The sequence below is a fragment of the Cryptotermes secundus genome, unplaced genomic scaffold, assembly GCF_002891405.2.
Source record: "Cryptotermes secundus unplaced genomic scaffold, Csec_1.0 scaffold697, whole genome shotgun sequence".
NCBI classification, from domain to species: domain Eukaryota; kingdom Metazoa; phylum Arthropoda; class Insecta; order Blattodea; family Kalotermitidae; genus Cryptotermes; species Cryptotermes secundus.
In genome coordinates, this window is record NW_019724753.1 from 945,683 (window position 1) to 958,117 (window position 12,435).

Sequence of the window (12,435 nt, forward strand, 5' to 3'; positions counted from 1 at the left end):
AGTCGACTGGAGGTGAAACATTCAAAACACTGACCAGCTAAAGGGAAACAAAGACGTTTGTTCTATAAACAAGAAAAGCGGGAGCACGCTTTACCGCTGTAGAGTGTGATGTCGCGCTGTGTGATGGACTGCTTCGAGAGTGGGACACGCGCGTCAGAGTGAAACTGTGAAGCGATGCAGTCCAACCCGTGTACAGTCCGAACCAAATATTATTGTATATAGTGTCGTCATATTTACATCGCCACCACGATTCAAGGTTGAAGAAAAACAACATGTAAGTCCTTTGGAATTTCATAACGTATATAATAATGATTATATTTTGCACTTCATGACAAAATACTCACAGTTGATTTTCATTTGTAAAACTTGCCCTTTTGTATATATGTAGAAAATTTTATTGTCTTTCAGGTTCTTTTTAGTTCATATTCCGATGTTGCATAGAACGGAAAATATGCATTTTTTTCTGAAAGTTTGCAATGTTAAAGACTTAGGGCCATTTAAATTCCGGCCGTAGGGAGCTGCAGGCAATTTAAAAGTCCGTACGTTAAAGGTTAAACCAGATCAGCATTGCTTTGTCGAGATCATATATCGATTTTTCTATGGTTTTTCTCTTCTTCATTCCACTTGAATTAGAAGATGAAGCAAAGGAAATTTATTGACTCTTTTGTTTTTTCAAATCACGAACAGTTTGTTCTCCAATACCGTATTGCATTGCTAATTGTTTAACTACACCTCTTTTTCCCAACTGATTGATAATTTCAAGTTTCTGTTGAATACTTAACACAACATGCTTCCTTTTACACCCTGACATTTTGCTAATGCACTTGAAGATCGATACAAAGAGACTAACTGGGGCAGTGTATCTGTCCTTGAAACCTTCCACAAATCCTTGCATTCTTCCACCCCTACCCTAGAACACTGTGTTAGCATAACGGGACCAAAAAATGCAGAGCTCAGTTCACACTAGCACGAAAATAGTGTTACAACTCACCGTGTGAAACAAAAGTGAATGAATATTAAACAACATATAAGCCTCAAAAAAGCCCCGGTAGCCCCAGTTAAGCCACAAACCGGTTTATCCGCCCCCCGATAATCGAGAGTTGAGTGTACTACTATTTCCTTCAGATTTTATGTCACTCAATGTTGTTAGGTAACATAGTTACACAAAGGAAAAAACCAGCAAGTTGGCTCAATTCTAATAATTCTGATTTCTCTTCAGAATGTGCCCTGTTTGAATCTTGGCAAAGACACTGACTGTCCTGAGGTTGTTTCTCTTAACCTTTCTCAGTCCCTCCAGGCAAATGCCAGATTGTGCCTCAAATTAGGCCATGGTCACTTCCTTCCACATCCTTTCCAATACATTATTCAGTTATCATCCTACCATTTGAGATTACATAGCAATTTACTGACATTAAGTAAACCAGCAAATAACAGTGAAACTTTTTAGCCCAGTTTCTAATTAACCAATGAAAAAGTTATTTTAAAGATCAGAGTAAGATAAGTACAGTAAAGTTTTTAAATTTTCATTTCACTTCAGTGGCTCAGACATTGAAGTTGGAAAACGTGACTTGACTGCAACGGACAGAATTCATTTCATTTCCACAAATCCAAACCTCCCTCTGGTAAAACTTAAGTATAATGAAATGCATGAAATCAAAATGGTTTCCTTTTATTATGTGGAACTTTTTATGTAAAGAATATAGCCTATCTAAATGCATTACAAAGACAAAAGAAGTTCCACAGAAGTCTCCGTTACACACAAGTTTTAATAATCCATTTCTCAATTAATTTTAACAAGCATAACATTGAATTACCTGGTACTGCTTAAATTCTGTTCTAATTCTCCACCCTTTATCATAGGCTAGGGTATGCCGATCCTTCTGGAAGAGTGTATTGATACGGGGAATGCCTCTGTCCCAACTGTCTTCCAAATCCTCCAATGTCAGTCTTCTGTTCTGTGCATTGGCTTCCTGTCGTTTGAGAGCATACTCAGCCCATACACGCTGCGAATCTATGAACTCTGATTCCCACGGCTGGATGTACCGGTACAAGTTCGGAATCAGCTGATCTTCATCGTGACTCATGCCAGAACGAAAGTGGGTGATACCAACATCAGTTTGTTTTGACCACCTCAAATCAGACTGAAGGGAAAAAAGTAACACACATAATTAACTTAGCACTACAATTTTATACAGCATCAAAAAGAAATACAGTGGAACTCCCTTTTAGTAGTACTCAATTTAAGGATCTCCCTCATTTAATGTTCAATTTCAATGATCCTAGAGTTAAATCCCCTCCATTTGGGATTTTCTTAAGTTTAGTGTTCACATCTATAGGCCCCAAAAGAAACGTTAAATGGGGGTTTCACCATACCTCCAAGGATCTGAAAATGCAGGTTTACTGACACATCATGCAAGACCAATTCAGCTTTGAAAAGTAAAATAAGGTTGTCCCTGTGCTTAAATAATTAAGGACTAAGCCATGAAGATTTATGGGGGAGTGGAGATTAAAGGTTCTTGAATTCTTAACACTTTGCGGACCGGTGGCATATTATTATGATTTTAGGACACGTTATGTTGAAACACACTATACCTCGCACTGGCGCCAGGCAGATGCATGACTGGTGCGTGATAGACCTCTTGAATGTTTGCTTCATAGTCAGTAACATGACCCCGCTGTTTATGACCCAACTGTTTTCCTTTCCCACTCCAAAAGAAAATCCCTTTGTTCATCTTCCAGATGCATGCACCAGGCAGGAAGTTACTAGTGCAAAATGGATCAAGGTCGGAAGAAGTTTAGGTCCATGTGTTTTCTCGGAGAACAAGAAATATCTGACTTGTTCTCCGATGAGTGTGGTAGTGGCTCTGACAGTGAGTGTGGCAGGAGTGAACAAAAAATTGTGACCACAGACAGTGAACATGTTTCCACCCAGACTGGTGATTCATGAGGAAAATGCTGATTATGGCAAAGTTAAGAGCTCACAACCTCAATTTTTATGAAAATTGTGAAGAGTGAAAATGCCAAGGGGAAGCAGGCCTCTACGCGATGCCATGTTAGCGCAGTACACAACAAAAGGACTATGACTGTCTACATGTGCAAGTTCACAAGGGGAATGTTTCCAGAAATATCACACTCTCAAGCACTTCTATGAGCACTGGTAAGTATTCTCCAAAAATTTTAGTTCATAAAATTAATTAGGAGATTTTATATTAATTTTTTAAGTGAACAGTGCACAAGTTAGGGTAGTAGGTTTAAAGGTTAAAAAAGCCAGTCCCCAGGGTGATTTAAATATTTAAATTGCCGGTCCACGAAGTGTTAACCTCAGCAAGATGGAATAGTCGGCTTCAAGCATCAAGGATAAAGCCCGATGTACCCACTGGATAAATAGCTGTGTGGGTCCCTGAGCTGGTCTGGACACTGCAAAGACAGAAGTCCCTTGACTTTGCTGGGAATGGAACCCAGATTCCTTGATCATCCTGCCCATTGCTATAATAACTGAACTATGCATCTGTGTCAAAACTACTTTACAAATCTGTACAGAATCATTACACTGATCATAATGTACTTCAAATAAGACATATTTTCTAATTCACAGGATATTAAGCCATAACTTTACTAATATTACCTGTGGAATTAACACATGGCCCATTGAAAGCATTCCAAGGCCTCCAAGTTCTTTGGGTGTGTAAAATACAACAGGTGGAAATCTTGAAGGCATTTTTGAGTTCAGACCAATCTTTATCCTCCTCTGAATTTTATTTTCACATTTCACTAATAGGTCCAGTAGTTCTTGAGTGTTCACAACAGCTTCACGGAAGTATGTCATCAACCCTATCAACGCTGTGTTCCACTTGTTAACAATCTGAAATGCAATATGCGTTGGAAATATCACACATATCAGCATTTTTCCATTAATGTACAATTCACCACATTAACTCTCTGCAGCATGAAATTCATTTAATAACATTCAAAAATTAACTTCCTACAGAAAATGCACTGCATCTCCATTACAAAGAAAAGTCAGTTCATACTGTTTACGGAAAATGATCGCTGTTGACCATGAAAACTATGGGAAACAAGAAATACATTGTGTACAATACAGAACTACTGTAACAAAGGGTACATATAGTAACCACTGTGCTAGAAATGATTGCTACTTCTTCATAACAGCCCTGAAACAAATGAATTCAAAAGATGGGTGAAGTATTAGAAAATAATATAAACTGCTATAATTTAAAGTTCTTACTGCAAGCCAAGTGAATTATAATGCAAAACGTAAGGTGTCTTCATGCTTAATTAAGCCGACCATGACAACACATGGATGGAACAACAGTATGCATTCTTAACCCCAGCACTAAATGTAAATAAGTGTAAGTTTCATGTCCTAGCTGCATATCCCCAAGGAAACAGCCCACAGTACCCATGGGATAGGACGCTGGGTGGGTCCCAGAGCTCGTCTGGCTGCTGTGGAGAACAGAAAACTCTTCTGCTCCTGCCAGGAATCAAACCCATTTTCCTCAGACTTCCTACCTCAAGCCTAGTCACTATAATGACTTCTATGAGCTCCTGTCTGAACTATAAACTTAATTTAAAAAATTACAAAATCCTTGGGAACTGGGACATCAGTCAGTATAGCGACTAGGCTAAGGGTTGGACGACCAAACAGTCAGGTTTCGGTTCCTGGTATGGGCAAGAGGTTTCTCTTTTCTCCATAGCATCCAGAACTCTAGGGCCCACTCAGCCTCCTACACAATGGGTACTGGGGACTGTTTCCAGCAACAGGGTAGTGAAGCTTACCAATAACCTTCACCTAGTGCCAAAATTAAGAATGATGGAGCTATACCTCCATACTTCAACACATCTGCATGGTGTGGTGCTTAATTAAGTCCAGAGATAACTTTACCATTTACATACACATAGAACCTGACAGAACACAAATATACAAAGCTGATTCAAAATGGGTTGAGCAGTTTGTACCGCTTCTATCATATAGTTTCAGAATATGGATCAGTAACCCATGGTATGGAGTTACTGCAGCTATATACATAAAACAATTTTTTTTTTACAAAATTATCACACTTAGTATAGGAGACCAGCATGTACTAAACACTTCGGATTCTAATGAGTCCATCATTTGATGCTATATGCTTCAGTCTGAGGTACTGAAAACATACTGCAAACTATACAAACCTATGCTAACTAGAGCCATCTTCAGGGATGAAAAGTTGGTAAAGCAGCACTATTCTTCTTGTCTGGCCAACTTCACGGCACTGAAGACGGTGACAGAACATTCTTCCAAAAACATTCGCAAACTTCTACCAGACTACACAGCGTCACATCCTAGAAGACTGTTTGTTTTCTTGGTAGTCACTCACAGCCTCAACTCTCTCACACCCACACAACACTACGCTACATTGTGGCACACACTAGAAGACTCTGATCCTGATTTTGAAAATTGACTTCAGAATTACAGGTAAGAAATGCACTGTACATAGCATCACATGAATTAGGGGTGTGACATTAGATGGAGTTCAGATTGGATTTATTGCACTCCACTAGTAACTACAACTAATACAGCGCTATCACTGATCTACACACTTTACAGTTCACTGTTACACACTAGGGTTCTCAGTATTCACTGGTCATATCCTGGCAGCAGATTCCAACACAGCAGTTATACCAGTCTCACTGTAACTGCAGCACACATGAAGTCTGCTTTTCACAGCTTAATCCCTTTCTTGCCATCTCTTCTCAATCATCTTCGACTACCATCTCAAGAGACTCCCTCAATTCTATCTCAGCCGGCCTTGGATCCTCACTGTATAGTCTCAGGTTGAATCCAACAAAAAACACAACTCAACAATACCTCACTCTTGCTTGTTTATTCACTGTCGCATGAACTTCCTTACACAGCCGTTGCCTAGCAACGGACGTCTCCACTATACCAGCCTTCAGGTGTCATGTCACAATGAAAATTTAAAACTACAGACATAAATTTCTTTCTGTTCCCCAAGCATAAAGTAAACTGGTTAAATAACAATCATACAGCAGTGAATGCCAATTTCTCATTTCTAAAACTCGTAATGTAATACAAGAAGATTACAAACTAACATTTACCCACCTTTGTGAATGTCGTTGAACCACTAGCCATGAGAATCTGCCGAACTCTGTTGTGGAAACGCTGAAGAGATTCTTCATCAACACGTAAGAAACACTGGGCTGTTCTCTCTTTTGTCACTTCATTCTGGAGATTCCATACACCATCCCGATGTGTGAATTCCTCATGAGTAGTTCGACACTAAAAGCCACAGTATATCATAACCATAAAGGGTCAAAATTTCAATATTTTTCCTTACCACAGTACTTTAAATATCACCAGCAAACCAAAACAGTTTCTGCAGTCAAAATTCATTATGTTAAACATTAACACTTAACAATGCCGTTTTACAGATTCAAGATCGAAAACAAAATCTGCTCTTAAATGCAGGGTGCCAAATTTTACTGTCAGACATACCTTGGGAAGAATACGGCACTCAAAACCGCTCATGTTGAACAATAAATTTGGATTGTCCTTAGAGTAGACACTGACAAAGCTGTTTTCCCATTGAATGGTAGTTGTGGATCGTGGAAGTCTGTTCTTGATGTCCCAGAATACAGCACGGCCACTGAAGAACAAAAAATGGCACAAGAACATGATAATACTGCAGTGAAATGAGTACTTCTTGAGAAATGTTTTTCTAAATATTACTGCTAACTTCATTCAATTAACACTTTCCTTAAATTCCAAATTATCAAAGACATCCACAACTAGTCGTTATTACAAGATTCACATTCATGCCTAGTCTAAATGTTTCTGATGAGGCACTGTGTTCATTTCGTAAAATAATTATTATTTACGGTGAGGCGTTGTTAGTCCCACACCTAACCACCAAGCTGAGCTATTCATAGACTACAAGAAAGCCTATGATTCAGTTAGGAAGGAAGTATTGTACAATATTCTGATGGAGTTTGGGGTACCCATGAAACTAGTTAGGTTGATTAAAATGTGTTTAAATGAAACGTATAGTAAAGTCTGCGTACGTAAACATTATCGTCACTCCTTTTCAACTTTGCTTTAGAATACAGCATTAGAAAGGTCCAGGGAAACCAGGTGGGACTGAAATTAAAAGGGGGCCCATCAGCTGTTGGCCTATGCTAATGATGTGAATCTACTGGGTGATAATGTCGATATCATAAAGAAAAACACACAAACTTTAATTGACGCAAGCAGAGAAGTTGGTCTAGAAGTAAACACTGAGAAAACTAAGTATATGTTGCTGTCTCATCACCAAAATGCAGGGCAAAATCATGACATAAAGATAGGAAACAGATGTTTTGAAAAAGTGGCACAGTTCAGATATTTGGGAACAACAATAACAGATCGAAACCTGATTCAGGAGGAAATTAAGAGGAGATTGAACTCAAGTAATGCTTGCTACCATTCAGTCCAGAACTTTTTGTCTTGTCATCTGCTGTCCAAACACATAAAAATTAGAATATACAAAAATATAATTTTGCCTGTGGTTCTGTATGGGCGTGAAACTTGGTCTCTGACATTAAGGGAGGAACACAGACTGAGGGTGTTGAGGATATTTAGACTGAAGACAAATGAAATGACAGAAAGTTGGAGAAAACTGCACAATGAGGAGCTTCATAACTTGTACTCTTCTCCAAGTATAATTAGAATGATCAAGTCAAGGAGGATGAGGTAGGCAGGACATGTAGCACGAGTGAGGGAAAAGAGGAATGCATATAGGATATTGGTGGGAAAGCCAGAAGGAAAGAGACCACTGGGAAGACCAAGGCGTAGGTGGGTGGATAATATTAAATGGATCTGAGAGAGACAGGATGGGATGGCATTGACTGGATTGATTTTGTTCAGGATAGGGACCAGTGGAGAGCTATTGTGAACACGGTAATGAACCTCCGGGTTCCACAAAATGCTGGGAAGTTCTTGAGTAGCTGCAGAATTGGCGGGTCCTCCAGAAGGGCTCAGCTCCATGCGTAAGTAAGTAAGTAAGTAAGTAATTTCCTACTTGGACAATCGACTCAATTCCTTTAGTCAAGACAATAATTAAATTACTCTTATTAAAGAAAACATGGATCTGTAAGGTAAAGTTGTCCGTGCTTAACAAATTAAGCACTACGCCATGAAGACATACGGGGGAGTGGCTGTATAGATCCACATTCTCTTGACCTTGGCACTAGTTCAAGTTGAGCAGACAGCTTCATGCCCCAGTAGCTTTATCCCTCGGAAAGAGCCCTTGTTATGGTAATGGTAAAGCTATCCTTGTAACAGGCTTTGGAGGCCCATAGGGTTGTGAGATGTCGAGGTTCCCACATTTTCTGGACAATCGACTCACTGATGGTGTGGCTGTCAGCCACATGCACTGGCCACCCTTTACACCCCAAGAAGATTCCTGGTACTCATTTCTGTTAGAGGCTGAGTCAACACCAGAGCCACAGTGCAGCTGGAAGGATTACCTCAATTGAAAAATCCAATGGCCTCATTGGGAATCAAACCCACGACCTTTCAGCTTGTAGCAAAGTGCCTCAACCAACTATGCTACAGAGTGACTCCAGTATGTACACGGTGTGTGCAGGATCTGTTAGGACTCATTTTTTTTTTTTAATTTTGCTTTGCAATGCCATCTGTTGGCGAGTTGTGATGTTAAGATTCTTGAAGTTTCAGCTGTGGCTGTCTATACAAATTTCAAATCCCAAACATCACTGCAGCATGTGTTCTGACCTCGAATGTAACAGTACTGTTCTGACACTCGTCAGAAAATGGCAGTTGAACAGAGAGCCAAAATCAAATTTTGTTTGAGGTTAGGCAAAACAGCCAGAGAAGCATACAAAATGAAGTGTGTATACGGTAGTGACTGTTTGGGTAGCTCAAACATTTTTTGATGGTATGCTGTATTTCGTGACGGCAGGGAGAACACTGAAGAACGAGTCACTGAAGGAAATGTGAAAAAAGTGACCAAAATCTTTGCATCAGACAGATGTGATTCTGCAAGACTCATCGAGGAGCTTTTGGGAATACCAAAAAGTGGTGTGCATCAAATTTTGACCAAGGATTTGGGCAAATGGAAGGTCTGTGCGCAGTTTGTACTGCACGCGCTGTCAGGCGATGAAAAACATTCAAGAGTGGAACACTGCAAAGACATCTTACAGTCGGCCCAAAGTGATACAAAATTTACAAAATCGATTGTTACTGGTGACGAGACATGGTGTTTTCAATATGAGCCACTCACAAAACGGCAGAGTGCAGCATAGTTGAGCCCAAAGAAGCTGAAACCAAAGAAAGTGGGCATGCAAAAGATTCGAGTAAAGATACTGCTAACCATTTTCTTTGATTCCAAAGGAATCATTCACAAAGAATTTCTGCCAGTGAATTTTGATTAATATCTCGGAGTCCTCAATCGTATGTCAGCGAGAATTCTTCGAATTCAACCTGAATATCAAGAGCAAAGTTCCTGGTCGCTCCTCCACGACAATGCCCTACCCCACAAATCGAAGATGGTGCGCGATTATTTGGCCAGAAAAGGGATCACAGTCCTTGATCATCCTCTGTATTCACCAGATTTGGCTCCAGCATATTCTGGTAGTTCCCAAATGTTAAGTTGGCGATGAAAGAAGATCGTCACAACACCATCCAGGACATCCAAAGGAAATCTACCACAGTTTTAAATGTGATTCCACAAAAGGAGTACAGTGACTGTTTTCAAAAACTTTTCAATTGATTCCAGCTATGTATGGATTCAGAAGGAGACTATATTGAATGAAAAGAGTGAAATTTTGAAAATAATTCACAGCTTGTATTTTTAATGAACAGAACCTGGACACACTGTGTATGTAGCTAAATGAATAGCACTGAAATTAACCAAAATACATATTTTCCATTGAAAGCTTAAGGCTGTGAAACATATAAAGTAACAAAATTTTGAAATATACAACCACAGAGAAGTGTGTGTATTTTTGTTAAGAAAGATAAATGCTTCAACAGAATTGATATTTCACATTACTGCACAGAACAAGTTTTGGAAATTTGTGCTGTTCAATTAGAAACTAAAACATCTAACTTAATTATATTATGCCTGTATAGATCTCCAACAGGGGATTTTAACCAGTTTTTAAAGGGATTAGATGCTACTTTAAAGTATTTATACAATCCAAAGTCTGAATTCTTGATTTGTGGTGACATAAATATAGACTATCTCAGTGACAGCAATCGAAAGAAACAAAGGAACTCATTATTAACAACATATAATCTGATACATACTGTAAACTTTGCAACAAGAATTCAAAATGACTCTAGTACATCAATCGATAATATTTTTGTTGATTTTACAAGATTTAGCTCCTCCTCCACATCTCCCATTATAAATGGCCTATCTAATCATGATGCACAGTTTCTTGTGATGGACAATTTGGCTGTAGCAGGTAACTTTATACATCAGAAGCAGAGAATAAGAAAAATAAACAGTGAATCAATAAAGCAATTTCAGCTCCTTCTAAAAAGAGAATCATGGGAACGTGTTTATAAGGAAAATGACACCAATAATAAGTACAACTTGTTTGTCTTCTTTTCTAAATATTTTTGAAGCCAGTTTCCCAATTAAATACAAAAATGTGCGCGAACTAAAGAATGACTGGATCACACAAGGGATAAAAATATCTTGCAAACATAAGAGGACTTTATATGTTAATAGTAGGAATAGTAATAATCCAAATATAAGAGCATTTTATGTTAAGTACTGTAAAATTCTTAGAAATGTTATAAAAGAATCTAAAAGGCAGCATTATAGCAGACTCATAGCAATGTCAGAAAATAAAATGACATGGAACATAATTAAAAGGGAGACTGAAGAGATGCCGTCTCTTCTGGCTAAATCTGAGAAAGCAAAGGACCTAGAAACAGTTGCCAATGACTTCAATAAATTTTTCCTAACAATTGCTGAGAGCTTAAATTTACATCAGATGGGAAATGAAAATGCTTTGTCAATTTTGAAAGTTGCGTTTCCTACAAATTTTCTTAGTATCAAAATCATCCCAACAAATGAAGCTGAGATAAAGAATATAATACACATCATGAAACCAAAAAACTCGTCAGGTTTTGATGAAGTAACAAGTAAAGTTCTGAAAGCTTGTTCTGATTTAATTAGTTGCCCTTTAGCTCACATTTGTAATCACTCATTATACACAGGCATTTTCCCAGACTGCCAAAAAATTTCAATAGTAAAGCCACTATTCAAAAGAGGAGATAAGTATAGTATGACGAACTATAGGCCGATTTCATTATTATCTACTTTCTCTAAGGTACTTGAGAAAGTCATGTATAGTAGGATAAATCAGCATATGCATTGTAACAACATATTGGTCCCAGAGCAATACGGCTTTAGGAAAGGTATATCCACTGAAGATGCAGTTTTCAAGCTAACAGACAGTGTCTTAAAATCCATTAACCAAAAAAAACATATGGGAGGAATTTTCTGTGATTTAGCGAAGGCTTTTGATTGTGTAAATCATGAAATTTTGTTAAGTAAACTACAATTCTATGGCATTCGAGGAACAGTGTTAAAATGGTTCAAATCGTATCTAACAAATAGAAAACAAAAGGTTGAAATAAAATCGCCTAAACACAGTCAGAATTTCTTCTCAGACTGGAGAACAATAAAACATGGAGTTCCCCAAGGATCCATCCTGGGACCCTTGCTTTTCATAACATATATAAATGACCTTCCACCAATAATAAATATCTCATCAGAACCCATAATATTTGCTGATGATACAAGTGTCATAATTTCTAGCAAAATTTTGATGATTTCTGTGCAATTTCTAACAGAGCACTCTCTCACATGAATAAATGGTTCAATGCAAACAGACTTGTCCTAAATCTTGATAAAACGAAAGTAATGAAATTTACAACAAAAAATACTCCTCAGTATGTTTTAAATATTGGATTAATGGAAAATACATAGAAGAGTCAGTAAATATGAAATTCCTCGGCTTGCAAATTGATAGCCACCTAAGTTCGTCAGACCATATGGATAAGTTGATTCCTAAGCTAAGTGGAGCGTGCTATGCGGTTAGGTGTATGTCTCATGTCAGCAATACTGAGACTCTCAAATCAATTTATTTTGCCTATTTTCACTCTGTAATTAAGTATGGTATAATCTTTTGGGGCAACTCATCTAACAGTAAAAAGATATTCATCTTACAAAAGAAAATTGTTAGACTAATGGCTGGTGTTAAACCAAGAGACTCGTGTAAAAATCTTTTTAAGAGACTAGAAATCCTAACCCTACCATATGAATACATATTCTCCCTAATGACCTTCATTGCAAAAAACCAAGAATTCTTTCCAACTAATTCTACTATTCACACTGTCAA

The 12,435-nt window shown here is 38.1% G+C and overlaps 1 protein-coding gene across 3 annotated transcripts in view; it reads right to left on the bottom strand.

Annotated features, from left to right (window-relative positions):
* The window catches only part of LOC111862925 (pre-mRNA-processing-splicing factor 8), a 68,939-nt gene that overhangs the window by 18,304 nt on the left and 38,200 nt on the right, over positions 1–12,435 (bottom strand). For all 3 annotated transcript variants that reach the window (XM_023848791.2, XM_023848790.2, XM_023848789.2), the window contains exons 22-25: positions 6,515–6,665; positions 6,122–6,298; positions 3,626–3,862; positions 1,815–2,141 (exon numbers count right to left, since the gene is read on the bottom strand). In XM_023848791.2, coding sequence (XP_023704559.1) covers positions 1,815–2,141; positions 3,626–3,862; positions 6,122–6,298; positions 6,515–6,665 — 892 coding nt within the window. The remainder of the gene's footprint in view (positions 1–1,814; positions 2,142–3,625; positions 3,863–6,121; positions 6,299–6,514; positions 6,666–12,435) is intronic.